The 27440-nt window shown below is 60.4% G+C and overlaps 1 protein-coding gene across 1 annotated transcript in view; it reads left to right on the top strand.

Moving 5' to 3' along the window:
* Positions 1-99: 99 nt before the first annotated feature.
* Positions 100-27440, top strand: part of PCDH10 (protocadherin 10) — a 38028-nt gene continuing 10687 nt past the window's right edge. Inside the window, 9 exon segments of the mRNA XM_029067349.1 lie at positions 100-1466; positions 1605-2380; positions 2383-2460; positions 2591-2789; positions 2886-2976; positions 2978-3275; positions 5712-5770; positions 6901-7007; positions 14610-14939. Of these exon segments, the coding sequence (XP_028923182.1) occupies positions 146-1466; positions 1605-2380; positions 2383-2460; positions 2591-2789; positions 2886-2976; positions 2978-3275; positions 5712-5770; positions 6901-7007; positions 14610-14939 (3259 nt within the window). The 5' untranslated portion in view covers positions 100-145.

Below are 27440 nucleotides of genomic sequence, written 5' to 3' on the forward strand. Positions count from 1 at the left end.
ATCTGTCCGTCGACCAAGCCTCCTCTCGCCCTGTCCCCCGCCGCATCCCCCTCCCCCCTTCTTTCGTTTCTTTAAAGTTCCCGGGGAGGGGACGGGTGGGGGCGGGCGGCCGGGGGGCGTCCCCCTTCCCCCACCCCCCCCGGAGATGGTGGCGCTGCTGGTCCTGGCCTGGCTGGGTCTGGAGGGCGTCGTGTGCCAGCTGCACTACGCGGTGAAGGAGGAGGAGGAGGACGGCACGGTGGTGGGCAACATCGCCGAGGACCTGGGCCTGGACCTGACGCAGCTGTCGGCCCGCCGCTTCCAGGCGGTGTCCGGCTCGCGGACGCCTCACCTGGACGTGGACCTGGAGACGGGCGTCCTGTACGTCCGGGCCAAGATGGACCGCGAGGAGCTGTGCAAGCAGAGCCCGGCCTGCGTGCTGCCCCTGGAGGTGTTCCTGGAGGACCCGCTGGAGCTGTTCCGCGTGGAGATCGAGGTGCTGGACATCAACGACAACGCCCCGGCCTTCCCGGAGCCCGAGCTGACGGTGGAGATCTCGGAGAGCGCCACGCCGGGCACCCGCTTCCCGCTGGAGAGCGCCTTCGACCCGGACGTGGGCCCCAACGCCCTGCGCGACTACCGGCTGACGCCCAACGACTACTTCTCGCTGGACGTGCAGACCCAGCCCGACGGCGGCCGCTTCGCCGAGCTGGTGCTGGACCGGGCGCTGGACCGCGAGCGCCAGGCGGTCCACCGCTACGTGCTGACCGCCCTGGACGGCGGGCCGGAGCCCGACGCGGGGGGCCCCGACGGGGCGGGCCCCGCCGAGGGTCCCTCGGCCCCCTCGGCCCCCTCGGCCCCCTCGGCCCCCTCGGCCCGGCCCCGGGACCGGCCCCGCCAGACGGGCACGGCCCTGCTGACCGTGCTGGTGCTGGACTCCAACGACAACGCGCCCAGCTTCGCGCGGCCGGCCTACACGGTGTCCCTGCCCGAGGACGCCCCGCCGGGCACCCTGGTCCTGCAGCTCAACGCCACCGACCCCGACGAGGGCCCCAACGGCGAGGTGGAGTACTCGTTCAGCAGCCACGTGTCGGCCCGGGCCCGGCGGCTCTTCGCCCTGCAGCCGCGGACCGGCCGCCTGGAGCTCAGCGGCCCGCTGGACTTCGAGGAGAGCCCGGCCGAGCAGCTGGTGGTGCAGGCCCGGGACCGGGGGCCCAACGCCGTGCCGGCGCACTGCAAGGTGCTGGTGCGGGTGCTGGACGCCAACGACCACGCTCCCGAGCTGACGTTCAGCACGGTGGCCGAGGCGGTCAGCGAGGCGGCGGCGCCGGGCACGGTGGTGGCCCTGTTCAGCGCGGCCGACCGCGACGCGGGCGACAACGGCCGGGTGCGCTGCGAGCTGCTGGGCGGCGCGCCCTTCCGCCTGCAGCCGGGCTTCCGAGGCGACTACTACGCCGTGGTCACGGCCGGCCCGCTGGACCGCGAGGCCCTGGCCGGGCCCGGGGGCCGGGGCGCGGGGGGCCGGGGCGCGGGGGGCCGGGGCGCGGGGGGCCGGGGCGGGGAGGCGGGCCCGGGCCCCGACGACGGCCCCGACGACGGCCCCGACGACGGCCCCGACGACGGCCCCGGCGCGGCCTACACCCTGACCGTCGTGGCCCGCGACGGCGGAGACCCGCCCCGCTCCAGCCGCCGGTCCTTTCGCCTGCGGGTGTCGGACGAGAACGACAACGCCCCGCGCTTCAGCCAGCCGGCCTACGACGTCTTCGTGGCCGAGAACAACGTGCCCGGGGCCTACATCTCGGCCGTGACGGCCACCGACCTGGACGAGGGCCCCAACGGCCGGCTGGCCTACGCCGTGCTGGACAGCCAGATCGAGGGCATGAGCGTGGCCACCTACGTGTCGGTCAACGCGGAGAACGGCTTCCTCTACGCCCTGCGCTCCTTCGACTACGAGCAGCTGCGCCGCTTCAGCTTCCAGGTGGAGGCCCGGGACGCCGGCCGGCCCCGCCCGCTGGCCGCCAACGCCACCGTCCGGGTGGTCGTCGTCGACCAGAACGACAACGCGCCGGCCCTGCTGGCCCCCGCCCCCGACCCGGCCGGCGGCCCCGCCCGCCGGGACCTGCCGCGCCGGGCCCCGCCGGGCTACCTGGTGGCCCGCCTGGCCGCGGCCGACGCCGACGACGGCGACAACGGCCGGCTGACCTTCGGGCTGGCCCGGGGCAACGAGCTGGGCCTCTTCCGCCTGGACTGGCGCAGCGGCGAGCTGAGGACGGCCCGCCCGCTGCCCGCCGCGCCCGACGCCCGCCGCCCCTTCGAGCTGCTGCTCGAGGTGCGCGACCACGGCCAGCCGCCGCTCTCGGCCACCGCCACGCTGCTCGTCCGCCTGGTGGACGGCCGGGCCCCCGGCGACGCCCACCCGGCCCGGGACCGGCCGCCGCCCCCGCCCGCCCGAGGGGCCGGGCCCCGGCCCGGGACGGCGGGGCCGGACCCCCGACGGCGGCCCGGGGACCCCGGCCTCGCCGCCCAAGGCCGGCCCGGCCTCCCCGTCGCCCCCGCCGCCCCCGCCCCCGCCCCGCCCCCGCCCCCGCCGCCGCCGGGGGGGGCGGGGGAGGCCGAGCCCGCCCTCGACCTCACCCTCATCCTCATCGTGGCCCTGGGCTCGCTCACCTTCGTCTTCCTGCTGGCCATGATCGTCCTGGCCGTGCGCTGCCGCAAGGACCGCAAGCTGGACCTGTACACCTGCCTGGCCCGCGGTGACCCCGGTGACCCCGGGGCCTGCTCCTGCCGCGGCTGCTGCTCCTGCTGCTGCTCCTGCAGCTGCTGCTGCTGCGGGGCCGGGGACGGGGCCGGGGCCGAGGACGGGGCCGGGGGCGGCGGGGGCGGGGGCGGGGGCGACTCCGCCGCCGGCTCCGGCTCCGGGGGTCCGTCCTGCTGCAGCCGCCAGGCCCGCGCCCGCAAGAAGAAGCTGAGCAAGGCGGACATCATGCTGGTGCCCAGCGGCGCCAACAAGGCCGGCCCGCCCGGGCCCCCCCGACGAGCGGGCCGGGGGCTTCGGCCCCCACCACCCCCCGCACAACTACTGCTACCAGGTGTGCCTCACGCCCGAGTCCGCCAAGACCGACCTGATGTTCCTCAAGCCCCGCAGCCCCGCCTGCAGCCCCGCCCGCGGCCCCGGCCCGGGCCCCGACGGCGACCCCGGAGCCGCCCCCGGCCCCGGGCCCCGCGGGGCCCCGGTCGCCGGCTTCCCCGACCAGCAGCCCGACATCATCTCCAACGGCAGCGTCCTGTCCACCGAGGTGAGGCCGCCCCGGGACCCCCGCGGCCCCGGGACCCCCGCAGCCCCGCTCGCAGCGGCCCGGATGCCCCCTCTCCCTCCCCCGCATCCCAGCTTCTCCCCGACCCCGCTCCCTCCCTCTCCGTCCCGGCGCCCTCTCCCCCATCCGTATCCTCCCCCTCCATCCCCATTTCCCTCCTCCTCTCTCCCGACTCCCCCTCTCCCCCCCCCCCCCCCCGCCCCCTCATTCCGGCTTCTCCCCCACCCCTGCTCCCTCCCTGTCCGTCCGTCCGTCCGTCCGCCCCATCCCCATCCTCCTGCTAGCCTCATCTCCCCCATCTTGATCGTCCCCTCGCTTCAGCACACCTCTCTATCCCCGATCCTTCCCTTTCCCCTTTCCCCCGCTTTCCCTTCCCTTTCCCCCGCTTTCCCTTTCCCCCTCCGCCTCTCACTTGCCCCCCTCCTTCACCTCCCCCCCTTCTCCTCTCCCTTTGCTCCCCTCCCTCATCTCTCCCTTTGCGGCCCTTCATCTCTCACTCTCCCCCCCCGCCCCCCCAACACTCACCCATCCCTTTCCCCTCTGACTCTCCACGTTTTCCCTATACCTTCTGCAAGCCGGGAGAGGGGAGGAACGGGACTCAACCTCCCCCAGCCTAGCCATCCTTCCCTCCCCTTTGCCCCTGTACGAAAGGGGCTTCTCGTCCAGTTGGTGGTTTTGCCCCCCCCACCCCCAGCTTAGCCAGGCCAGGGGTCTGTAGGTGGGCCCTGTGGTCGGAACGGGCCGGCTTGGGGTCCCTGGGGTGGGGGGTTGTGAGGCAAGCCGACTCTCCTTCCAGGACAGTGGACAGCGAGGTCTGCAGGCAACCACCCACACCGCCTGAATGTGAATGAAGCTGGAGGGGCTCGGGCCCCTGGCTAGATGCAAGGAAACAGAACGGTTTTAAGACTCGGGGGCTGAACTCTTGCTTGTACCCCTCTCTCCCTCTCCCTCCCTCTCTCTCAGTCTCCCTCTTTCTCTCTCTTCCTCTTTCTCCCTCTCCCTCCCCCCTCCCCCTTTCCACTCTCTCCCTCCTCCCTCTCTGTCTCCCTCCCTGTCTCTTTCTCTCCCCCTCTCTCCCTTCCTCCCCCTCAGTCTCATTCCCCCCGAGTCTCTTTCCGCCTCAGTCTCCCCCTTAATCTCTTTCCCCCTCTGTCTCTCTCCCCCTCTGTTCCTCTCCCTTTCTGTCTCTCCCCCCTCTTCTCCTCTCCCGTTCTGTCTCTCCCCCCTCTTCTCTCTCTCCCTATCTCTCCCTCCTTTCTCCCTTTCCCTTGCCGCCCATCTCCCTCCCTCTCCTTCCCTCTTCCTCTTCCTCTGTCCACCTCTCTCCCTCCCGACATTGCTCCTCTGCGAAAGAGGACCCTCGAGTCTGGTTTGTTTTATAGACCGATGCAGGACTAAGGAGATCAGAGGGATGAGCGGAGGTAGATGGTTTTCGGACAAGGTTGTGTGGGTGTGTGATGGGGGTGGTGGGGTGGGGGGGCAGCCTGTGTGTGTGTGTGTGAGAGAGAGAGAGAGAGAGAGAGAGAGAGAGAGAGAGAGATTGGTGGCTGATGGAGTTGGGGAGAAGGCCTGGAGGAGTTGGAGGACCAGAATCCCCTCAGGGCTTCACAGATGTCCTCTCTGTTCTTAGCAGGAGCTTTAATGAACGGGCGGATCTGAGGCGATGAATTGACTTTTTCCCAACTCTCCACCTACTTCCCTTTGGGATCAAAGCACGTCCTGAAAATAAATCACCCTGAAAGAATGGCCGCCAACCCGCCCGACCTCCTCTTCTCTCCCTCACTTTCATTCGTTCATTCGATCGTATTTATTGAGCGCCTACTCGGTGCGGAGCAGTGTACTGAGCGCTCGGACTATACGATTCAGCCACAGATAGAGACAATCCCTGCCCAATAACGGGCTCGCGGTCTGAACCGACCGTGTCGGTGCAGAGTCCGGACTGTGCGGGACCGAAACCGGACCGAGGTGGCGGGCGGTGGCGGGGAGGGTCACTGGAAATCCCGACTTGCTCGCAGAAAGTCGGTCCCTGTCAGCTCCGGGTGGGACAATCCGACCCAGGCCGGGCGAGCAAAGGCGGGTGGAAATGGCTTAGACGTCAATTTTACGGCAGCCCTTTGAAGCTGGCCTTTTACAACTAGCCGTTCCAGGTTTCCCTCGTAAAATAGAACGCCTCGGGTCTGGGCACCCGAAGGCTCTGGGGGCGTGAAATCCAGGCCTCTCTGCTACCAGTGCCAGCGATCACCCTCCTTCCCTCCCGAACAAGATGTCTGTTAGAATTCGGGTGACATCCCCGCCCCCGCCCCCCGCGGGCCCCGAGACCTGACACCGCATCCGTCCCCGGCTGCCACAAGTTGCGTGTGACTTGCTCTTCCGAGCGCCAGGTGGGAACTGAGGAGGTGTCGCCGTGTCTTCTTCCAGGCCAAGCACCAGCGAACGGAGCTCAGCTATCTGGTCGACAGGCCGCGGAGAGGAAACAGGTAGGGACCCTTTCGTCTGCAGGGCCCCGCCGGAGGGGATGGGAAAAGCGGCGGCGTCTGTGGGTGAGGGCAGAAATCCAAAAACGAAACCCACTTCAATGGGGTCGAGGACCCAGGGCGTAAGCCGCTCGTTGAGGGGCATGGGGAGGGCGGGTGGTGGCCTTCACTGTGCGTGGGGCGTTAAAATCGGTTTCGGTTTTGGTTTGTTTTAAGGGTATCTCTTAAGCACTGGCTATGTGCCAGGTACCGTACTAAGCGCTGGGGTAGATCGAAACTAACCCGGTTGGACCCAGTCCCAAATGAATCCCCAGTGTGCGGGTGAGGGAACTGAGGCAGAGAGCAGTGAAGTGAGTTGCCCAAGGTCACCCCGCAGACAAGCGGCGGGGCCGGGATTAGAACCCAGGTCCTCCTGACTCCCGGGGCACGGGCCCTAAGCCGCTAGGCCCCGTCGCGTCGTTCCGTGAAACCCAAGTGGCGCGATCCACGGTTTGGTTTCCGAGGGAAACCGAGGGCCCGGTCTGACGCGTGAGAGACCGGGCCCCTCGAGAGCTCGGCCCGGCCCGGGAGGCAGCGCCGCTCCACCCGCCGGTGGTCTGCACCGGGCGCCTCCCGGGTGCCGAGCGAGGGAACGAGCGCTCAGCCCGTCCTGTCCTGGGTGGGTGGCTCCGCGGTTGGCACGGGGGGATCAGAGCGGATGTGCGGGGCTCAGTGGAAAGGGCACGGGCTTCGGAGTCAGAGGTCATGGGTTCGACTCCCGGCTCGGCCACTCATCAGCTGTGTGACTTTGGGCAAGTCACTTCACTTCTCGGTGCCTCGGTTCCCTCATCTGTAAAATGGGGATGAAGACCGCGAGCCCCACGTGGGGCGACCCGATTCCCCGGTGTCTACCCCAGCGCTTAGAACAGTGCTCGGCGCACAGTAAGCGCTTAACAGATACCAACATCATTATTATTTATGTGCCCCCCTCTCCCCGCCCAGTGGATTCGGGGTGGGGCGGAGCGCCTTCTTGGCCGCAAGGGCTGCCGCGGGAAGCGGACCCTGCGGCCGGTGTGGGGGGGGGGGGGGGTCGGGGGCACGCGGTGCCCGGCCGCGACGTGACGTGACCCGCGCCCTCTCGCCCCGCCCGCCAGCTCCGCGTTCCAGGAAGCCGACCTGGTGAGCTCCAAAGACAGCGGCCACGGGGACAGCGAGCAGGGGGACAGCGACCACGATGCCGCCAACCGAGGTCAGTTAGCGGGTGAGTCTGGGCCCGGCCGCCCCCGTGGGCGTGGGATGTGAGATGGGGAGGGGAGGGGGCGCAGGGGACCGGGGCGGGGGGCCCGCCCCGCCCTGGAGGTCCTTTCGGGGTGGAGGGGTCAGGTCGGGCAGCGGGCCGGAGGGAGGACGGCAGCATCCCAGGAGAGAGCGGACGTCGAGCAGGGTCTCCCGTAGGACGGTCGAGACCGAGGAGGGGTCTGTTTTTCCTCTTAGTGCAATCGGGATGGGTTTTTTTTTTTTTTCCCAACGTCCAGGCCAGGGTAGGAACATTAGGGAACGGGAGGGAGATGCCTGTCGTCCCAGCCCCGGGCAGGCGGCGAGCCAGGGAGGCGGGAGACCCGTGTGGGAGGAGGAGCTTGGTCGAGGGTGGGGGCCTCGGGGGAGATGGCTTCATTCTGTAGCGCTCATTCGATCGGTTCCCGATCATATAGATGCGTAGGAAATGGGCGCGTGTGTGGATCCTATGGAGCGTGGTCGTGCCTGTGTGACAACCCTATGCAGTATACGGGGGGTGCGTATAGGCCGACGCCCCCACGCATGGACTTATTATGTGAACGTGGGCGTGCAAGTAAGCGTATGTATTCCCCGCTACACGCCATCAACTGTGCATCGGTGTCTGGCTCTGTCACGTCGCCCAGGTTTGAAAAGCGTACGTGTGCGGCCGAAGGAAGGGCTCCCCGTGTTTTTCCGGGCAGTTTCTTGATGAACAGGGAGAGCCGAGGACCCAGCGGGGTCTCGCTGTGACGCTCGGCAAGGCGTCGGGGTGCCGAGAGCAGCCGGATCGATCGGGCAGTCAGCCGTGTTTACGGGGCGCTTAGTGTGTGCGGAGCACTGTACCGTGGGCCTGGGAGAGGACAGTGCACCGGTTTAACGGCGGGCCCATACGTCTCCTGCCCACGCTGAGCTTACGGACCAGAGGGGGAGACGGACGTTAATAAGAATAAATAAATGACGGAATAAATAAATGAGGAAAGGAAGGCTTAGTTGGGGAAGTCCTCTCGGAGGAGGCGAGCTTTTCTTAAGGCTTCGGAGGCTTGGGGGAGAGCCAAGAGCTGGAGTGATGATGCCATTTATTTAGCGCCTCCAAAGTGCGGGGCACGGTCCCGGACAAGGAGCTGTGCCAGAGATCTGGGCTGCCTTACAGCGTCCTCTCCCTTGTCCTTACTACCGTGCCCTGCCCACAGTTAAGTGCTCCGTAGATACCATGGACTGAGGACCTAATTGACTCGATGGCATTTATCGGGCGCCTACCGTGTGCGGGACACTGGGCTGGGTGTTCGGGAGAGGATGGTACCGCCCGCACGTTCCCCGCCCACAAGGAACTCGGCGCCCAGAGGGGCAGGATCATCGTTCGGACCGATTCCGGGTACCGTGGCCTAGTAGAACGGGCCCGAGCCTGGGAGTCGGAGGTCCCGGGCGCTAGTTCCGACTCTGCCACTTGTCTGCTGGGTGACCTTGGGCGAGTTCGCTTTACTCCTCTGGGCTCACTTCACTTACCTGGGCCTCAGTTTCCTCATAATAGGGATAAAGGCAGCCTGGGTTGCTTGGGTCGACCCCGGTTCTTAGTACAGTCCCTGGCACTCAGTATGCCTTGCGCTGTCGAGCGGTGTCCCGCCCATAGAGACGCCGCGGACGCGTCTCTCCCCCGAACGCCCCACCTCCACCTGCAACCGTTCTGGTCGTGTAACCGTAGGTTTTCTCGGTGAAGATATGGAAGGGGTTTACCGTGGCCTCCTTCCGCTCAGTAAACCTGAGTCTCCCCCCTCGGCTCTCTCCCTTGCCGCTGCTGCCCAGCGCGGGTGGGTTTGGACTCGAGGCCGATTGCCTCCCCCTCGCTAGCCGCTGCCCCAGCCAGGAATGGACTGGACAGGCCTCTGCGTGACTCTCCTTCCCACAGTCAAGACTGGAAGAGAACAGGAAACTCTCCAGGGGCGACCCTGAGCGGGGCAGAAAGTGCTTTACAGATGCCATGAAGAAAATGCCATTGGACTGAAGATTTGACTGGAGCGAGGAGAGGTGCGCACCATCCTCGATCCACGAAGACTATTTTTCGAGAGCTTACTGGGTGCAGGGCACTCTACTAAGCGCTTCGGAGAGGACAGCGAAACAGAGTTGGTGGTCACGTTCCCTGCTCCCTTCTCAGCCTGCAGCCTCCTCTCCGCCTCCTCGGTGGAATCGCGAGCTTTCAGAGGGCAGGTGCCGTGTCTGCCGACTCTACCGCTCTGTCCTGAGTGCCCAGTTCAGGGCTCCGCGCCCGGGTGGCACTCAAGAAACGTCGTAGAACCGACCGACTAGGGCAGAACGGGGCAACCGAAGGTCAGCGTGGAAGGCGGGCAGGCAGGCGGTGGGGAGACGTGGCTTTCCTCCGCTCTCCCCTGTCCTCCCCCCGTCCCTCCCGGCCTCTTCTCCTTTTTGCTATCGCTCCCCCCTCCCCTCCCCACCGGCCCCCCGTCTCCCCTCGGCCCTTTGGTCCACCCGCCTGTCTACTCGGCCCCTCATCTCCCCTCAGAATGGTGGCCCTCCAGCTTCCCCCCACCCTCGGGCCCCCCAACCCCAGCCCACAGCGGGTCCCCCCGTTGTCCCGACGCCCTCCGCCTCGGGGATCCCGGCCTTCGCAGGAAAGGCCGAAGAAACGGCCACTGAAGGGTTCCTTTCTCTGGCTGCCAGTGATTAACATGCAAGCCCGAGGAGGCTGGAGGAGGGCCAAGCAGCCCCCGCCGCCCGCTCTGGGAACAGGGCGGCCATTCTGCGGCCTGGGCCCCGAGGGCGCACCAGCGAGTTCCCACCTGAATGCCAAATCCCCCGCCGTCTTGGACCCACGTCGGGCACGGAATCGATGGGGGACTTTCCAAGGGGGACGACCGACTCCCTCCCCGCTCCCTTCCTTCCTTCCTCGTCCCCTCCCCCTGAACCCGGTCTCTGGGTCAGCCGTCGGTCTCCGCGGATGCATTTCCCGCCCTCCCCCGTGAGAGGCCTGTCCGGCAGCCGGCCCGGGGCCGCTCCCTGAGCCGGTGCCCTTGGACCCGCGGAGTCTTGGGGGCGGGCACGGGGCGGGGTGGGGGTCGGGGATGTGGTCCTTTCGGCTAAACGAGGCTCACCCGTCGGGCTGTCGGGGTTCTTCCCGCTATCGGGGCAGGCGTTACTGCGCTGAGGACCCCCGGCCGGCTCGGGGGTCACTGGTGGGTGAGTGGGTGCCCGCCGCAGGGTTGGACCCGCTCAGTGGCGGCGACGGTGGCTGCGGTTCCGGGGCTCCTAGGGGACCGTGTTTTTTTCTCTTTGGGTTGGCCATATCTGAGTTTCCCGGGCGCTCGGGTGCCTTCTGTCGCTATTACTCAAGCACACTTGGGAGGGTTTTGAGGGCTGCGGCCGAGGGGCCCCCTCTAGACTGTCAGTGCGCTGTGGCCAGGGATCGGGTCTACCGACTCTGTCGCGTCAAACCCTCCCCAGAACCTAGCACCGTGCTCTGCGCAGGAGAAGCGCTCGATCGATGCCGTCGACGGTGATGACGATGGTGCACCGTGCTCTCTTGACACATCTTGCCTTTTGCCTCACGTCTCGGGTGGCCGGTTAGCCGAGAGAGCCTTCGTGAACTTTCCAGAGGTTTGAAAAGAAGGTGTCAGGGTGACATTAGTGAGAGGCAGCGTGGCCTTGGTGGGTAGAGCGGGGGGCCGGGAGTCAGGAGGACCGGGGTTTCAATCCTGGCTCTGATACTTGTCTGCTGTGTGACCTTGGGCAGATCGCTTAACTTCTCTGTGCCTCAGTTACCTCATCTGTAAAGTGGGGGTAAAAACAGTGGACCCACTGTGGGCTCAGGGACCGCGTCCAACCCGATGAGCTCCCGTCTTCCCCTAGCGCTCGGTACGGTGCCTGGGACATAGTCAGCACTTGACCGATACCACAGGAAAAAGAAAATCGTGGTTTAGGGGCCGTTTTTGTCTCGGTCCATCAACCTTGTTTTATGGAGCCCTTCCTCTAGGGAGCCTGGTATAGTCGGTGCTTGGGAGAGCACGGTATCAGGGAAGCGGGCATGATCCCTGCCCTCCATCAACGATATTGAAATAAATTAGGAAGGAGAAGGAACCGAGTGTGATTTTTGGCACATAATCGCTGTGGGTGTGAGGGGTGAATACCTAACTGCTCTGAGGGTGAGGACTTGAGGGCAGTAGGGAGGAAAATTGGGTAGGAGGGGATGGGATTTCAGGAGGACTTTGAAGAGGAGGAGGGTCGAATTCACTTCCCTGAGCCTCAGTTTCCTCACCTGGAAAATGGGTACTTAATGCCCGTTTCCTCCTCCTGCTTAGTCTGCGATCCCCACGTGGAGCGGGGACTCTGTCCGACCTGAGGAAGATGGGAAAATGAGAGGACGAGAGAAGGAAATGAGTTTGCGAGTACACCTCAATTTCAGTGGGAGGGGGCTCAATTTCGGGCCCAGGTCTTTTTCCGGGACGCCAACCCGTTGTCCCCGGGTCCGAGGTGGGAAGAATCTCACGTTTCTCCCGCGATGAGGCGGGACGGGAGGCTGAGTTGTCTCGGGTCCACTAGCGACTTGCATGTGGTAAAAGGCGTAGGTCGTCTGGGGTGGGATGGTCTCGTGTCAAGGTCCGGGCCTCGTGGCGTAGGGCGGAGTGGGAAGGCCGATCGAAGGGACCACCTCTTCCCCCCCCCCCCCCCGCCCTGAGCCCCGCCAGCTGGCCCGAGGAGGAGCCGGGCACGTCCCCCCGCTCCTTCCTGGCTCCCGCCGACGTCGGCCCCGCTCCACGCCTCGGCGGCCGGTAATTTATTGCCGGGCTCAGCCGTCCCAATTATCGACCGAATGCCGGGCCCGGAGTCCGCCGTGGAGCGCTGCAGGGATGAATTTCCAATATGGAGGCAGTGCCAAGAGAGATGAATCTCTGATTGAAAACAAAAAGATCCTGGAGTCTATTACTGTTATCATGATTATTATTTGTATTTCCCTACATGGCTGTCCTGAGCTCTAAACTAGTCGTCAGTGCCGGAAACAGCTCGTGAAACGAGAGTTTCCTCCGAGCGGGATTCCACCGTGAGCCGATAGACAGCTATCGATTCTGATCGGGGTATTTATTCAGAGCTCGGGATGCGTGAAGCGCCGTACCGAGCTCTGGGGAACCCACGAGGTAAGCAGGTCGGGCACGAGCCCTGTCCCACTAGAGACTGACAGACTACCGTCAGTAATTTAATTGAACTGAATTATGGCATCTGTTAAGCACTTCCTAGGCGTCAAGCACCGTTCCAAGCTCTGGGGTGGAGACACGTTAACCAGGTCGGACCCTGTCCCCGTCCCACTCGGGGCTCACGCTGTAAACAGGAGGGAGGACGGGTTCTGAATCCCCATTTTACAGTTGAGGCCCAGAGGAGGGAAGCAGTTGGCAGAAAGTCACGGAGCGGGCAAGTGGCAGAGGCGTGGAATTAGAACACAGGTCTTCCGACTCTGAGGTCCGCACTCTTTCCGACAGGCCAGGCTGCTCCTCATGGTCGGTCCTGCGGATTGAGTGCCTGCTCCGTGCAGGACACTGTCCTGAGGGCTCGGGAGAGGACTCGTCTTGGGAAGCGTGACACGATAAGCGGCGCGGACTAGTGGATAGACCCCGAGCCTCGGAAGGATCTGGGTTTTAAACCCGGCTCTTCCGCTTGCCTGCTGTGAGAACTTGAGCGAGTCATTTCACTTCTCTGCGCCTCAGTTTCTTCATCTGTAATATGGCGGGGGGGGGGGGGGTGGGGGGGTGAAGACGGCGAGCCCCGTATGGGACACGGACGGGGTCCGACCCGATTAGCTTGGATCTTCCCCAGCTCCTGGCACATGTAAGTGCTTAACAAATACCATTTACAAAAATTAAAAGAATGGTCCTTACCCTCAAGGGTAAGTGAAAGACAGAGCGGGAAGCAACCTAGTTTCCAAGCTAAAGGTTGTAGCGGTGGGCGTGAGGAGCCGCTTAAAGCGCTTAGAGGGTGAGGACTCATATTGCAAGGGGGTCGTAGTTGAGGGGGGAGTGAGTGGTTGATTTAGGGATCCTGCTAGGGATTTAGATGGACTGTTGTTCCTTGCCGAGAATTGCAGTTCCTTGAGAGCTTTGACGGCCAAACCGTCTTTTCGGGTGGCAGAAAACCCTTCCTGAAAGCACGGAGAAGCTTCCTTTGCTGGCGGCCGATCGGCCCCCTCCCCGTGGCGAAGATGCAGCCTCCGGGAGGAAGGCCATCCCACCGGCGGCGGCTACCGGTCCACGTGGGGGCCTCTTGGAGGGGCGACGGATGGTCCCTTAGGACAGGCAGGCTCCTCAGCTTTCGATGCCCCGTCCGAGTCTCCGTCGGGATACAGTCCATCGAGACGCCTAAATCTGGGGGAGTCCGTGGGCGTGGGACCTGAATTCGGATCCTAGCCCCGCCACCTGTTTGTTGGCTGACCTTGAGCAAGTCACTTCACTTCTCTGGGCCTCTGTTTCCCCAACTGCACAATGGGGATTAAGACCATGAAACCCGGGACGGGAATTGTGTCCAACCCGCTGCGCTTGTATCTACAGAGCTGATCATATAGTAAGTGCTTAATGAATAACGTGAAAAAAAAAAAGCGAGGGAACCGGGATCAGGAGCCGCCAGGCTAGCCAGGAGGCGGAATTAGATGAACGCCGTGAAAAGGGAAAGCGTCCGTTACATCGCTGTGTTGTCCTCTCCCAAACGCTTAATACAGTGCCGGTGCGCAGTAAGGGCTCAATGAGTGATTGATTCGCTGACCTTACCTGTGAGACGAGTCATTAAGATGTATTTATTGAGCGCTTACCATGTGCACAGCTTGTACTGAGCGCTTGGGAGAGTACAGTATAGCAACAAACAGACACATTCCGGCCCACGGCAAGCTCACGGTCTAGAGGGGGAGGCCGATGTTAATATCAATCAATCAATCAATCAATCAATCAATAACAGATATATACATATGTGCTGGGGGGATGAAGGAAGGAATAAGTAAGAGGGGCCCCAAAGGAAGCGAGTGGGAGGAGGGGAGGGCTTAGTCAGGGAAGGCTTCTTGGAGGAGATGTGCCTTCAATAAGACTTCGAAGTGGGGGAGAGCAATTATCTGTCCGATACGACGAGGGAGGGTGTTCCCGGCCAGAGGTAGGAAGGGAGTGAGGTGGCCGGCGGAGAGGCGGATGAGATCGAGGTACAGGGAGAAGCGGGGGAAAAGGGTCTGACCGTTTTTGAAGGAAAAGGATTCGGGCAGCTGAGTGGAGTCTGGACTGGAGTGGAGAGACACGGGAGGCGGGGAGGTCAGCAAGGACCGGTAGAACGATCAAGGCGGGATAGCATAAGTGCTTGCATGACGATCAGCTTGATTCGTTGCACGGTCCTCCCCGGGGTCCTCTGGATCCGAATCGTGTGCCCCTCGTCTGCGTCGAGGGGGGCGAGCCCCCTCAGCGCCAAGACGCTCCGTCCGGGAGCCCCGGGAAAAGGGGCCGGCGGGGGTAGGGGCCCGGCGGACGGAGCCATCCCCGGGCCGATGTCCGCGTGCCCCCTTAGGGGTCCCCCGAAGGCGGCGTCTGTATCCGCGTCCCTGTATCCGTGTCCCCGGCAGGCACGGACCTGTTCTCCAACTGCACGGAGGAGTGCAAGGCCCTGGGCCACTCGGACCGCTGCTGGATGCCCTCCTTCGTCCCGCCCGACGGCCGCCAGCCCGCCGACTACCGCAGCAACCTGCACGTGCCCGGCATGGACGCCGTGCCCGGCCTGGAGGCCGGGCCCGATGCCCACCTCCTGCTGGAGCCGCCCGAGGCCCAGCCCGGCCCTGCCGAGCGCTCCTTCTCCACCTTTGGCAAGGACAAGGCCCTGCCCGGAACCCTGGACAGGAAGGAGCTGGACGGCCTGCTGACCAACACCCGAGCGCCTTACAAACCGCCCTACTTGAGTGAGTGAGCGGGCGCCGGGGCGGTCGGGGTGGCCGGGAGGGCGGGAAGGGACGGTGCTGCTAGCGATCTCGTCGCCCGAGTCAGTCAGCCGGTCATTCGTATTTATTGAGCGCTCACCGTGCTTACCGTGTGCGGCTCCCTGCGCTGAGCGCTTGGGAGGGGACAGAAGTCATCCATTCGCTTGTCTTTACTGAGTGCTTACTGGGTGCTGAGCACTGTACTCAGCGCTCGGGAGAGTACGATATATCAATGAACCGACACGTCTCCTGCCCTCAACTAGCTTATAAGCCAGAGTTCGAACTTACAGCCCCAATCCTATCTTCGTTATTAAATGGCCCTGATTACTCCCTTGTGTCTAACCTACTTTCCATGAAGCGTTGGAATGACGTAAGCTCATTTCGGTCAGAAGGCCACGGTACCTCCCTCTCTGAACCCCCGGGAGAGATTTCGAAAGGTCTCTTAACCTTGTGGTTGTGCCCCGGGGGGGTCACTGAGAGACGGACTGCTCCGGACCACTGTCGGCTGTTGTCGTCTGTCACGGCACCGGTATAACAGTAGAACAGACACATTCCCTGCCTACAGTGAGCTTACAGTCTAGATGGGGAGACAGGCATTAATTATTGTAAGAAAATAAATTAGGGGTTTCAGGAGTGGGACTAATAAAGGGAGCAACTCAGGGCGATGCAGAAGGGAGTGGGAGAAGAGGGAAGGAGGGCACAGTCAGGGAAGGCCTCTTGGAGGAGATGGGCCGTCAGTAAGGCTTGGAAGGCGAGGAGAGTCACCGTTTGTCGGATATGAGGAGGTAGGGTGCTCCAGCTCAGCGGCGGGACGTGGGAGAGAGGTCGGCGGTGAGACAGACGATCGCTGAGCCTGTGTTTGTGAGGCGGCCTCCCGGCTCCATCAGCCCAGGCGAGGGCCTTGGTGAAGGGGGTGGGACTGAGCCGGGGCGGGCCGGGCCTCGTCGGCCCGGCCGCTTCTGGGACGGTACTGAGCCGTCACTCGCTTCTGCACCCTGACCCGTGTGTGGATCTGGCCTGCCATTCCCCGACTGTCCCCCACCCCTTCCCCTGAGATCTGGGCCTGAATCTGATGAGGCGGCTGAGATGGGGGGAGGGCGAGTTCTGGGGCTGAGGGAGTGGCCACCCCGGGCAGGGCATCGGAGACTCCCGCGGTGGGGCATCCCCGGACCCGCGGCGGGAAGCCGTGGGGCGTGTTGAGCTCCGGGCCGCGTCCTGGTGACGGTGCGAAGAGGGGCAGGCTCCTCTCTGGAAGCCAAGTCCTCCCCCGGGGGGCAGAGAGCGGTGGAGAGGACAGGTCCGGCAGTACCCACCCCGTCGCTTCGGGTACGTGAACCCACGGGTCCGGTGGGCCCCAGAGGTTGGCTGGAGGAGGAGGATCGATCGATGGGTGGATGGATTGACTGATAGAAGCCAGGACGGGTTGACGGCAGGCGGGCGCGGGTGGCTGGATGTCTCCCCGCGGACAAATCCGCTCTGTGAGGTATCTCGCTGCCCTTCCCGGAAGAGCCCGGCAACAAGCAGGGGCTTCCCGGAACCGCGTCCTTCTCCGTGCCGAGCACTCCAGGGGAGGGGCAGGGGGTTTCAGGTTGGCGACCACGGGACCGTCCACCAATCAGTCGGTCAATCGTATTGATTGGCAGTTTACTTTGTGAAGAGCATTTTACTAAACCACTTGGGAGAGTACAATCAAACCATATAGGAGAGTTGAGACATTCTCTGTGGGGAGGGCCCTTCGGTTCTTACCCATTTTCAGTGGGAAGAAGGCACACACAGACATATACATGCACACGCACACACACGTGAGCACACTACCCCCCAACCCCTCGTATCACCCCCTCTCGAATCCTTTCCAGGGCCACAGCCAGAGGAAGAACCAGAGCCGGAAGTCAGACGGGATTCAGTCAAGCAGTAGCATGCCCTTGGAAAAGAGCTCCGTACTGAGCGCTCCAGAGAGGACGATGGCTTAGAAGGCCTCTGGGTGTTGTCCTCCGGGTATTGACTGTAAACTGTATGCAGAGCCCTGTACCGAGCGCTTGGGAGAGGACAGTCGCTAGTAGACACAGTCAAGGAGCTTGCAGCGTACTGTCGGGGGGGGGACGATGGGGAGAAGGGAGAAGGGGAACTGGGCTGGAGTTGGACTTTGGGAAAGAGAGGCCCCCAAGTGCTGCGGCAGCAGGAAGATCTGAAGAGGTGGAGAGATGAATCAGGGAGGACCTCCTGGAGGACCAGGGCTCTGGGGCCGAGGCGACGCGGGCCTTTCCCGTTAGGGGTTGGGGATGTGGCACCGGGCCGGGAGAGACGCGGTTTCCCCGAGAATCCCCCGTTGAGCACTGGGCGAGACACGTACGTCCGCGCGATTGCGTTTCCAACCGTGGCTCGGGTCTCCCCGGAGGTCAGGCCGCGGGTCGGGGTGGCTCTCGGCCGGCCGAGCGGAGGAGCCCGTGCCCCTCGGGCCCGTCGTCTTCTCGACCCCCGGGCCCTCCGCCGGAACCTTCCCGGATCCCACGCGGGTGAGGCCGCGTGTCCACCTGGAATCTCGAGGCCCACGTTCCTCCCGTCTTCCGGCGGACTCGCTCGGTGGATCGACCCCGGGCCTCTTCTTGGACCGGTCCCGTCCGTGGTTAGACCCACCCTGTGAAAGGTTCTGAGGTCGACGGGGAGCGGGGGAATTGTGAAAAAGTGATTGGGGCTCCACAAGAGGGTCAGATCTCTCCCCGGCGGTAGCGGACAGTTTTCATCTGACCCACGTCGCTTCTCTCCTCAGGCTGGTAGCCGTCTGCAAGCTTTTAAGGAGGGTGGCAGATTCTCGCTGTTTTCCTCTTTATCATCTCTGTTAAATGGACTCCCCAAGTGCTCAGAGTACAGCGTTCTGCTAAGCAGTAAGCGCTCAATAAATGCGATTGATTGTTCGGATTTGGAGTGCTTTTATTAGGCTGAGAGAGATTTCAAGATTTTCCTATTCCTTAATGGTATCTTCTACTCCGACGGTTGAGAATCGATGCCGGCGTATTTCGGGGGCCTTGACCAAGCCGTTTCAATCGGTGGCGTCTATTGAGTGCTTCCTGCGGGCAGAGCGCTTGGGAGAGTACCGGAGAGCCAGTGGGCGTGATCCCTTGCCTCCAGGAGCTGACAATCTAGTGGTTTCGAGTTCTTGGATTTGAAGTTGTCCTTTTGGCCTGTCTTTGGGAAGACGGGATTTTTTTTTTTTTTGGTGGTGGTGGTTGTTTTTGGTATTTGTCTGGCGCTTACTATGTGCCAGGCACTGAACTCAGCTCTGATTTAGATGCAAGCTAACGGGGTTGGACGCGTTCTCTGTCGCACATGGGGCTCCCAATCTTAATCCCCATTTTATTCATTCATTCATTCAATAGTATTTATTGAGCGCTTACTACGTGCAGAGCACTGTACTAAGCGCTTGGAATGAACAAGTCGGCAACACATAGAGAGGGTCCCTGCCGTTCGACGGGCTTACGGTCATTTTACAGATGAGGTAACTGAGGCCCAGAGATGCCAAGCGACTTATCCTCCCCAGTGCTTAGTAGAGTCCCTGGCACGTAATGATAATGATAATGTTGGTATTTGTTAAGCGCTTACTATGTGCAGAGCGCTGTTCTAAGCGCTGGGGGAGATACAGGGTGATCGGATTGTCCCACGTGAGACTCACGGTCTTAATCCCCATTTTACAGATGAGGGAACTGAGGCACAGAGAAGTGAAGTGACTTGCCCACGGTCACACAGCTGACAAGTGGCGGAGCAGGGATTCGAACCCATGACCTCGGACTCCCAAGCGCGTGCACTTTCCACGGAGCCGCGCTAATCCCACAACGTTTATTAATAGTTATCGTTATTATTCTTCTCTGCGGCAGAGTAATATTTATTATGGTTATTCTCCGAGAGATGAGGAAGTCCCCTCCTTCACCTAAACAGACCTGTCAATCAATTTAGGTCATTTAGCGAGCAATTAGTGCGTGCAGAGCACTGTACTGAGTACTTGGGAGAGCACACGTAGAGTAAGAAGGCCCAGTCACCCAAGGCGGCTAGTCTCCGGGAGGGGGGCTTGCCCCCGGGATCAGGCAGGCTCCAGCGGGACGAGACTCTGAGCCAGGCTCAGCGACTGGAGCGTGCAGCCGCATCTATTCCTCCCCCGGCTTCCTTGGAGGTTTTTCTGGAATTTTCCTCTCTTCACTGAGAGCGTTTTTTTTCCTAGGTTTACAAATAGGTTTTGGTTCTCCGCATTTCTTCCTTGCTCAGCGGGACCCACTCTGGCGTTGGAATACCGGCCGTCTCCTCTCCCTGGCTCCGGCGTCGGTGAGGAGGTTGGAGAACACAATTGTTTCTTCAGGCCCGATTTAAACCGTTGACCTACATAGGCAGCCATCAACCAAATCCAGTCTCCATCCCCGGCACCGGTTTGGGTATCCATCGGTGGGAATTCTCTGACCCTAGCCGGCTTTCATTTACCACCCAGATTCCTTCGACTCGCCTCGGTTTCTCCCCGCTCCGTTACGTACAATTTATGATGACGGATGAATCAATCAGTGGCGTTTATTGAGAGCTCACTATGTGCAGTGCGGTGTACTAAGCGCTCGGGAGAAGACAACGCAAACAGAGTTAGCAGAGATGAGGCTGCGTTCACAATTCCGGGAGCATCTTGTCTGTAATGAATTGTCAATTAAGGTGGCCCAATTGCACGCCGGTGCTTTTTTTTTTATTAGCGTGATCTTGTTTTGACTCATCAACCCAATAACCATAGACTTTTGAGGTCTGACTGTGTTTGTCTGCCACTGTGGGTGTATTGGAGAACCAGATTTTTTTTCTTCTCAGTCAGTATCATCACCGGTATTTTTTGAGGGTTTGCTGTGCGCAGAACACTGTGCTAAGCACTTGGGAGGTTACGGTATAGCAGAGTTGGTAGACACATCCCTGTCCACAGCAAGTTTACGGTCTAGAGGGGTGCCCGTTTCTGTTCGTCCAAGCTATTCCTTTCCTCATAATCTATTCATTTTCTACAACTGAATATTCTCCTTAAGACTGTGAGTCCCGTACAGGACAGGATCGGTGTCCACCTTGATTATCCTGTTTCTACTCCAGTGCTTAATACCGTGCTTGGCAGATGTTAAGTGCTTAACCATCACCACGGTATTATCACCAAGATGGGGAGGAACTAAGAACTTGCCTGGGAGTAACCAAAAAATCTCGTATTGGTTGATCGCTTACCATCTGCCAATCCCTGTACTAAGCGCCGGAGTCGATACACGATGATCCTACCGGACACAGTCCCTGTCAGTTGTGCAAACCGATGTTTCACGTTTGAGGAAATTGAAGCCCGGAGAAGTGAAGTGACGTGGCCCGGGTCACCCGGAAGACGGTCGGTGGAGCCGGGATTAGAACCCAGATCCTTCTGACTCCCGGGCCCAGGCTCTCTCCACTACACCGCGCTGTCATCCCCATTTTACAGATGGAAGAGGAAGGTCGCTGGTTCTCTTCCGTCTCAAAGGACTCTTTGCTTTTCCTCCAGACCGTAAGCTCGTTGTCGGCAGAGGATGTGTCTGTCTGTTGTCTTCTGTACTGTACTCGCCCAAGCACTCTGTACGACGCTCTGCACACAGTAAGCGCTCAGTAAATACGACTGATAGAACCGAGGCCCAGAGAAGAGAGGCGGCTTGCCCCCGGTCACATAGCAGGCAGTCGGCGGAGCCGGGATCAGAACCAGTTCCCTCTGACCCTCAGGCCCGTTCCCTTTCCATTGGTCTATGCCGCCGTCCCCATTTAACAGACGGATAGGGGACCAAGGCCCAGAGTGCAATGACTTGCCCACGGTCGTGGCCCAGTCAGGTGGTAGAATGAGGATCAGAACCCAGGACGCCCAACTCGTTTACACTAAGCTCCCCGAGCGATAGAAGCGTCGGTTTGCCAAGCCCTGCGTCCTTGGGTTTAGCGTCTTCCCTTCGCTTTCTGAACAACTTGAGAAAGTCGGTAGCGTCCGTTGCTAGGTGGGAGCTTTTCAAGTCTCTGCCAGCAGGAATTAGCCGATATACCGAGCTTAATGAAGTCAATCAGTCAGTGGTGTTTCCTGAGCACTTTGCGTGTGCAGAGCAGTCTCAGCGCTTAGGGGAGTGCAGTAGAACAGAGTTAGTGGACACGTTCTCTACCCACAAGGAGCTTAGATTCTAGAGGGAATGAAAACCATCGATTAAGCTTGTTTGTTTTTCTCTCCCCCCTACAAAATTGGATTCCCGTCATCTTTCGCTCCGATGCCGTAGATCCATCCCGTCGGTGTAGATCCTGAAACCCTCTGAATCTCGATAAGTTGTTACTTATATTAATGCCGTTCTCCCCCTCTAGACCGTAAGCTTGTGGTGGACAGGGAACGCGTCTACAAATTCCGGTATATTGTCGGTCAGTCGATCAGTCGTGTTTATTGAGCGCTTACTGGCTGCAGAGCACTGTATTCGGGGCTTGGAAAGGTACAACCCAATAGTATAACAGACCCATTCCCTGCCCACGGTGAGCTTACCATTTAGTGCGCCGTCCTCTCCCGCGCTTGAAGTAAGCGTGCAATAGATTGGATTGATTCATTTTGGAGGTGGGGCATCGTGGACTTGGTCCTCAGTTTTGGCCTGTCTCCAGTCCTCCCGGACACCACAGTGGCCAGGGAAGGGCCGAACTGGCGACTCTGTGCCGTCCGCCCGCTGCCCAAGGGACCCCCGACTGGTGGAAAGGGCCCCAGCCTGAGAGTCAGAGGACCTGGGTGCAGTGTGGCCCAGTGGAAAGAGCCCGGGCTTTGGAGTCAGAGGTCATGGGTTCGAATCCCGGCCGTGTGACTTTGGACAAGTCACTTCACTTCTCGGTGCCTCAGTTACCTCCTCCGTCAAATGGGGATTGAAACTGTGAGCCCCACGTGAGACAACCTGATTCCCCTGTGTCTACCCCAGCGCTTACAACAGTGCTCGGCACATAGTGAGCGCTTCACAAATACCAACATTATTAATCCCAGCTCTGCCCTTCACCTTGGGCTAGTCACTCGTGAGCCCACCCCCGAGACAGGGATTGCATCCAACCAGATGGATTTATATCCACCACAGCGCTTAGAACAGTGCCGGGCACATAGTAAGCTCTTTAACAAATGCCATCATTATTCACTTCTCTGAGCGTCTGTTTCCTCGTCTGTAAAATGGGGATTCCGTGCGGGTTCTCCCATCGCCCTTTGACCCGGAGTCCCATGTGGGACCCGAGGACCGTTGGTTATCTTGTATCCGGGGCTCGGTAGAACGTCTCCTAATCAATCAGTGGTAGTTATTTAGCACTTACTGTGCGCAGTGCACTGTACCAAGTGTTTGGGAGAATACAGTCCCACCGAGTTGGTAGACACGCTCCCTGACCGCCGTGAGCTTACTCTGTCTAGACGAAGAATTCTGATGGGGCGAGGCAGTCCGACGAATGAAGTCGGCTCGCTCTCTAAGCATTTTTCTTTTTCTCATCCGTTCAGTCGTATGTATCGAGAGCTTACTGTGTGCAGAACACTGTACCAAGTGCTTGGAAAGTACAATTTGGCAACCGAGAGAGACAATCCCTCCCCACAATGGGCTCACAATCTAGAAGGGGGAGACAGACATCAGAGAAAGTAAACGGGCATCAGTAGCGTCAATATAAATGAATAGAATTATATAGATGCATCAAAACTAGTAAAGAGATATTAATATAAATACATAGAATTATAGGTATGTACAAAAGTGTTGTGGGGTTGGGGGGGGAGGGGGAGGGCAAAGGGAGCGAGTCAGAGCAATGGGGAGGGGAGACGGAGCTGAGGAAAAGGGGGGGCTTAGTCTGGGAAGGCCTCCTGGTGGAGGTGAGCCTTCAGCAGGGCCTTGAAGGGGGCAAGTGTGCTGGTTGGACGGATTTGAGGAGGGAGGGCGTTCTAGGCCAGAGGTAGGACGAGGGCCGGGGGTCGACGGAGGGACAGGCGAGAACGAGGCGCAGTGAGAAGGTTAGAGGCGCCGGAGGAGCAGAGTCTGTGGGCTGGGATTTGGAAGGGGAGAAGGGAGGTGAGGTAGGAGGGGGGGCAAGGGGATGGACAGCTCTGATGTCAGTGGTGAGGAGTTTTTGCTTCTCCACCCTGGGCTGATGTGTCCAGCACTTAGTACAGTGCCTGGAACATAGAGCTTAACAAATACCACAATTATAATTATTATTACATTGTCTCACAGTAGCCCAGGGTTTCCCAGCATCTAGTGGGCCGGGCTTCCTTATCTGTACTGCCATTTTCTATTCCGGGTGGATGTTTCCAAATGGGGACCTTTCATCCTCTGCTTTGTGTGTGTGCGCTTGCTCTCTCTCTCTCTCTCTCTCTTCCTCCCTCTCTCACTCTCCTTTTCTCTCTCTCTCCTTCATACCTAGTTTTCTCTCCCCCTCTCGCCATTTTCCTCTCTCTCCCTCTCTCTTTGCCCTTTTTCTCTCCCTCCCTTTCTCTCATCCTTTTTTCTCTCTCTTCCCCTCAATCTCTTTGCCTCTTTTTCTCTCGTGCCCTCTTTCTTCGCGTTCTTCCGAGTCTTTCCTTACCTGGAGCTCTCGGGGTAATGAGCTGTGCATTCTGAACGAGGAATCGTCATTAGCGTTGGTGGCTTTAGCACGTCTGTGCTCTCACATCAGTGCGCTCATTTGCTTCTCACTAAATCCCTGAGGGGGAGGAGGGAGGCAGCTATGATTTCACCCCCATTTTAAAGGTGAGGAAACAAAGGGACTTGCCCGAGGTCACATAGGAATCCAGTGGATGGTTCCTGTTTGGGGAATTTTACGACGGCGAGGAGCCCGGAAGGCGTCCTATTTGTCATCGCTCTGGATTATCTTCCTCCTTTAAAGTTTACCATCCGGGCCAAGTTCTCGGTCCCGAAAGAGTTTGAAACGTCCTAATAATAACTGTCATTTGGTCAGCGCTTGGTATTTGACAAGCACTGTACCGAAAGCTGGCATCGATACCATATTGACATACGGCACCCCCCAAAAGTCTAAAGGGGAGGGAGAAGAGGTCCCCGTTGGGCAGAGGAGGAAACTGAGGCCCAGAGAAGAGAAACGACCGGCCCGAGGTCACACGGCAGGCAACCGGTCTAGCGGATAGAGCGCAGGCACGGGCCCGTGGTGCCCGCCGAGGCCCCGACCCGTTGACCAGCCTCGTTTTATGTTCCAGACGGCTCCCAGCTTCTCCCTGACTTGGTCCACTGGCCCCGGGCGCAGACCTGAGCGAGCTCTGCCCCGCGGGACGCGGCCCCGGCAAGAGGGGCGGCGCAAGGCCGGAGGCCAAGCAAGGTGCCAAGGAGAGGAAGACGCCCACCCTGGCCCGGCCCCGGCCGCTTCCTCGCTCGCGCGTCTCCCGGAAGGACTCTGACCCGAAAAAGCCCGCCCCTCTCACGAAGATCTCAGAGCCGAGGCCGCGGGAACTCGATCCGTTATTGAAATCAGTCGCTAACACGATTAAACCTTATTTAATACTCGCCCCCCCCCCCCCGATCCCCGAGCCAGACTCTTTGTGATGGGGGGAGGTGAAGGGGGTCCTGTGCTCGGGAGGGAGCCAGCAAGGGGTGAGGATCGGTCAGTCGGGCTTATTTATTGAGCGCTTGCTGTGTCCGAGGACACCGTAACCAAGTTGGTGGACACGTTCCCTGCTCAAAGCGAGCTGGAGGAGGGAGGACATGTTGGTCACCGAACTCTTGGGACTATACTCCGAGAAGCAGTGTGGCCTGGTGGAGAGCTCGGGGGCCCGGGTGTCAGGAGAGCTGGGTCCTAATTCCGGCGCTGCCGCTCGTCTGCCGGGAGTCCTTGGGCGCTCCGTTTCTCTGGGCCTCCGTTTCCCCATCTGTAACGTGTGGGGATTCGAGACCCATCCGCCGTCCTCCTGAGATTCACACGGGACAGGGACCGTGACCGACCTGGATTATCTCGTGTCGCCCTCGGTGCTTAGAACAGTGTTTGTCAGCACGTTTAACCGATACCATAACGATGATGCCTTTCAAGTGTCTGTCTTCTCCCTGCCAGACCTCCAGGTCAGGGATCGCGTTTGCCAATTATCGTCGCCTCCCAAGCGCTCAGTACGGTAAATGCCGTCGTCACTGACCCCCACTAAACCGTGAGCCCCTTGAGGGTAGGGCCCGCACTCGCTGGCCGATATGCTCTCCCGAGCGCTCAGTACGGTGCTCTGCGCACCGGGGCTCCGTAAATACTGTCGATCGATGGGCCCCGTCTGTCTTCCCGTGGGACCCTCGGCTCCTTGTGGGCAGGGATCTCGTCCGCTAACCGTCGTGCTCTCCCAAGTGTACAGTCCAGTGCTTAGCAAACAGTAGAGGCTTGACAGATATTAGTGACCGATATTGACGATTATCTCCAAGTCGGGGATCGTTACTGTATTAGAGTCGCGTGGTATCTCCGAAGCGCTCGGTACACTACTCAGTAGGCGGTAAGCACTCAACGGATACCCCAGTTAACCTTATTATTATTATTATCTGTCGCTCCCTTCCTCTCGGAGGGGGTCGGTATGGTCACTTGATGTCCTACCCGGTGCTTAATATAGTGCTTGGCGCTTAGCGAGTACTCAGCTGTGATGAAGAGCGCATTCATTGGCCTTAGATCTCAGTATTAGAAAATGGTGATAGGCTCTCCTCCAGGGGAGGGATCACGTCTCCCGAAATCTATTCTTTAGTTCTCTCCCAAGCGCTTAGTACAGCGTTCCGCTCCCAGTAGGCGATCGCTAAGTACCACTGGTTGATTGACGGAGCGTCTTCCTTCAGGGCTGGCGCATTGTGCTGGGATCCGTCAACGGGAGGGAGGGGCGGGGTGGGGACTGAGCGCTTCCTCTACTCCAGGTGGAAACCAGTTTGGGCTACGAGGGCGGGGCTGGAGGCGTGGGAGATGTCAGATGAGGGAAACCGAGGAAGATTGCTCGGAGGTTTGGAACCCGGCCCATCCGGGGGAGAGGCGAAATGGACTTACCGGATTCCGTTGTGTCGGAGAGAGATCTCCGGTAAAGACGTACGAGAAACGGCGCGGCCTAGTGGCAAGAGCCCGGGCCCGAGAGTCCGAGGACCTGAGTTCTAATGCCGGCTCGGCCACTTGCCCCGTGTGTCCTTGGGCGAGTCACTTCACCTACGCTGGGCCTCAGTTTCCCGTATCGGTACGCTGGGGATTCAATAATAGTGATTATGATGGTATTTCAGTGTTTACTTTGTGTCAAGCACTGTACTGAGCGCTGGGGTGGATACAGGATTATCGTGTCGGACCCGGTGTCGCTTCCCACGGGAGTCTCACAGTCAAAGTAGGCGGGAGAACGGGGGGCGGGGGGGGGGACACCGGATCCCCCATCTCAATACCTGTTTGATGCCTGAGCCCCCTCCCACTTGGGTGGGAGAGCCGTGTTAACCTGATTGTTTTATGTCTCCTGGAGCTTAGTATTGTGCTTGGCCCTTAGTAAGCGCTTAGCAAATAGCACCGTTTGTGCACGCGGATGGCCACCCAGGCCAGTCCCAAACCACTTCGGGGGGCCCCGGTGGAGAAGCGGTGTGGCCTGGCGGAGAGAGCACAGGCCTGGGACTCAGAGGACCTGCGGCCTGATCCCCACTCCGGGACACGTCCGCTGTGTGACCCCGGGCAGATGACTTCACTTCTCTGGGCCACAGTTCCCTCATCTGTCAAACGGAGATTCTGAGCGTGAGCCCCACGTGGGACTCCGTCCAGCTGGTCATATAACATCTACCCCAGCGCTTAGTACAGTGCCTGGCCCACAGTGAGCACTTAATGACTACCATTTTCCTCTAGACTGTGAGCTCGTGGCGAGCAGGGAATGTGTCCGTTATATTATTCTGTACCCTCCCAAGCGTTCGGTACCGTGCTCTGCACACGGTAAGCGCCCAATAAATCCAGTTGACTGATCGACGACCGCCCCTCTTGTCGTGGATATTATTTTCGAGCGTAGTAGGCGGCGGCGTGTTGAAGGTGGTCCGATAGTTGTCGGGTGAGAGACGATCCGTAACACGAGGCTAATCGCAGCGGGAGGGATTTGAGTCGTTAATTTGGGAAGAGGAAAGCAGGCTCAGAGGTTGAAGGGTTTCCACCGACGTCCAGGACCCGGAACCCAAATCTCATCCACCAGAAGGCTTGTCTGGGCCTCAGATGCCTCATCTGTAAAATGGGGATTAAGACCGTGAGCCCCACGTGGGACAGTCTGATCACGCTGTATCTCCACGGCGCTTAGAACAGTGCTCTGCACAGAGTAGGCGCTTAACGAACCCCAACGTCATTATTATCACTGGAGAACGTGGGCACTGATTTTGGTGTCCAGGCGGGTTAGGAGAGGAACAGCCACCGTGGGATCTGTTAAGCCCTTACGGCGTTCCGCGTACTGGAGTTTTACGGTACAACCGGATCAGACGCAGTCCCTCTCCCTTGGGGATGAGTCTAGGGGAAGGGAGAGTGGGGATCGGATCCCCATTTTAC

The sequence above is a fragment of the Ornithorhynchus anatinus genome, chromosome 6 (assembly GCF_004115215.2).
Source record: "Ornithorhynchus anatinus isolate Pmale09 chromosome 6, mOrnAna1.pri.v4, whole genome shotgun sequence".
Lineage (NCBI taxonomy): Eukaryota > Metazoa > Chordata > Mammalia > Monotremata > Ornithorhynchidae > Ornithorhynchus > Ornithorhynchus anatinus.